This window comes from Gekko japonicus, unplaced genomic scaffold (assembly GCF_001447785.1).
Source record: "Gekko japonicus isolate JY-2015 unplaced genomic scaffold, Gekko_japonicus_V1.1 scaffold1480, whole genome shotgun sequence".
NCBI lineage: Eukaryota > Metazoa > Chordata > Lepidosauria > Squamata > Gekkonidae > Gekko > Gekko japonicus.
The window spans coordinates 416,997-418,864 of record NW_015170930.1 but is presented as its reverse complement, the minus strand read 5'-3'; the positions used below and the strand labels follow the sequence as shown (position 1 = coordinate 418,864).

Genomic DNA, 1,868 nt, shown 5'->3' with positions numbered 1-1,868 from the left:
CCGTTGGGGGTGGGGGGTGTGGCCTTATGACACACTTCCGGTGATGTCAGGGGGTGTGGCCTTATGACACACTTCCGGTGATGTCAGGGGGTGTGGCATATGCTAATGAGTTATGCTAATGAGTCCCCCTAGCTCTTTTTCTACGAAACGACCCCTGGTAGTATGTCATTAAAGAGTTCAGCGTTTTCACTGTTTTAAGGTTTACCTTACTAACCAAATAGACCAGTAGTCCTGCCTATTGCAACAGTCTGTGTTTCAGTCCAAATAATACCCTTTCTCTCGTTTGCTATGGAATTTGTTCCCTACCTCTTAAATAGCATAGGGTGTGGCAGTTTACAGTTCTCTCAAGTACTTGGGTATACATGGAATTTTTCTTATAGAAAATCAAGAGATTTATACTTTTTCAATTCCATAAGTATGCTAAATAGTACAATTTATAAACGATGCATTGTTCAATCAGTAAAACAAGTTTAGGTTCAGAAGAAAATCAATACTTGCATACGTGTCATGTTTTCCCGGGACGAAGGGAGACTGAATTCAAAATTTTTGGAAATTTTATATCTCAGGTCTCTCTCCGAGATCTTGGACACCGAGAACAGCATATTTATTTTCCACATGATGTCCTGTCTCTCCCAGAAGGTCAGAATAGCTTCCAGTGTGTGCCAGGAAAATGAAGAGTATAGCTGAATGTTTGAGGGCAACTTTGGGATAACAGTTGCAAGGACCGTGCTGCAAATTAAGCAAGGGGAGAACTGGCAAATGGCCTACCTGATAATGATGCGCATTTGCAAACCTTTATTGTATTGTTTATTGGATGTCCCATTCCTGTTTATTGATATCATCTCACACTGCGTAATCAGCCTTGACTTGCAGTGAGAAAGGCAGACTATGACTGGCATAAGTAAAATAAATTCCCTCTTTTTGGTTTCAGCGCGGTGTTTACCTGGACAAATCTGTTGGTCGTTGTTGTTGAGCTCGATGGATCAGAGCAAGAAGCCTTAGACCTGGTTCCTTTGGTCACCAATGTGGTCCTGGAGGAGCATTACCTGATTGTAGGAGTGGTGGTAGTGGTGGACGTTGGTGTAATTCCTATCAACTCCCGTGGAGAGAAACAACGTATGCACCTACGAGATGGATTTTTGGCAGACCAGCTAGATCCCATCTATGTGGCCTACAACATGTAGTCTTGTATCTTTAAGGCTTCCATGGACTTTACTCTAGATGTATAAATTTTTTTTTGACGTCCACTGAACAATGTGCTGAAAAGGAAGTAACTCTCTTCAGAACGGAACTGTTTCTATTAGGACTTTTTGAAGTGCTCGTTATTGGCAGGACATAAAATGTGAAATGTGTTTCTTTTACCACTACATTTTAGCACAGAAGGACTTTGGGGTACTGCCTTCAGTTTGTTGGAAAACCCATTATTAGACTTTTTTAAAGAATTATTTTTTGCTTATTGGGATGATACTGCTTTCTGAGTAATATGGCTTTGTATTTTATGTTAAACTGAAGTAGCTAAAAAAAATTTTTTTTTTTAAATCTGCCCTCCAAGTGGATATTTCTAAAACAGCTCATAAGATGACTGAATTGTTTTGGTTTGCTTGTTTTTAAATGTCCATAAAAATCTTTTCCAGTATGGATCCATTACTAGTTTTAAGCCACTTTCTATCTCATCGTCTTAGGAAACTTACATTGAGGTACGAGGAAAATACCCAAAAACAGCACCTTTTCAAATTTAAGAGTTTTTATCAGCTTCCTCCCTTGGAAATGCTGAAAGTGCAAAGGTGAAAAGAGCTTTGAATTATTAGAGTTTAGAATGAAAAGAAATTTATAAATAAGGTGTATTTCGGCAACGAACTTGCAGGTGT

At 39.1% G+C, this 1,868-nt stretch overlaps 1 protein-coding gene across 1 annotated transcript in view; it reads left to right on the top strand.

Annotated features, from left to right (window-relative positions):
- The window catches only part of LOC107116825 (disco-interacting protein 2 homolog C), a gene marked incomplete at its 5' end in the record, with an annotated part of 58,445 nt that extends 56,993 nt beyond the window's left edge, over positions 1-1,452 (top strand). The window contains one exon of the mRNA XM_015418829.1: positions 932-1,452. Coding sequence (XP_015274315.1) covers positions 932-1,184 — 253 coding nt within the window. The remainder of the gene's footprint in view (positions 1-931) is intronic.
- Positions 1,453-1,868: the final 416 nt, after the last annotated feature.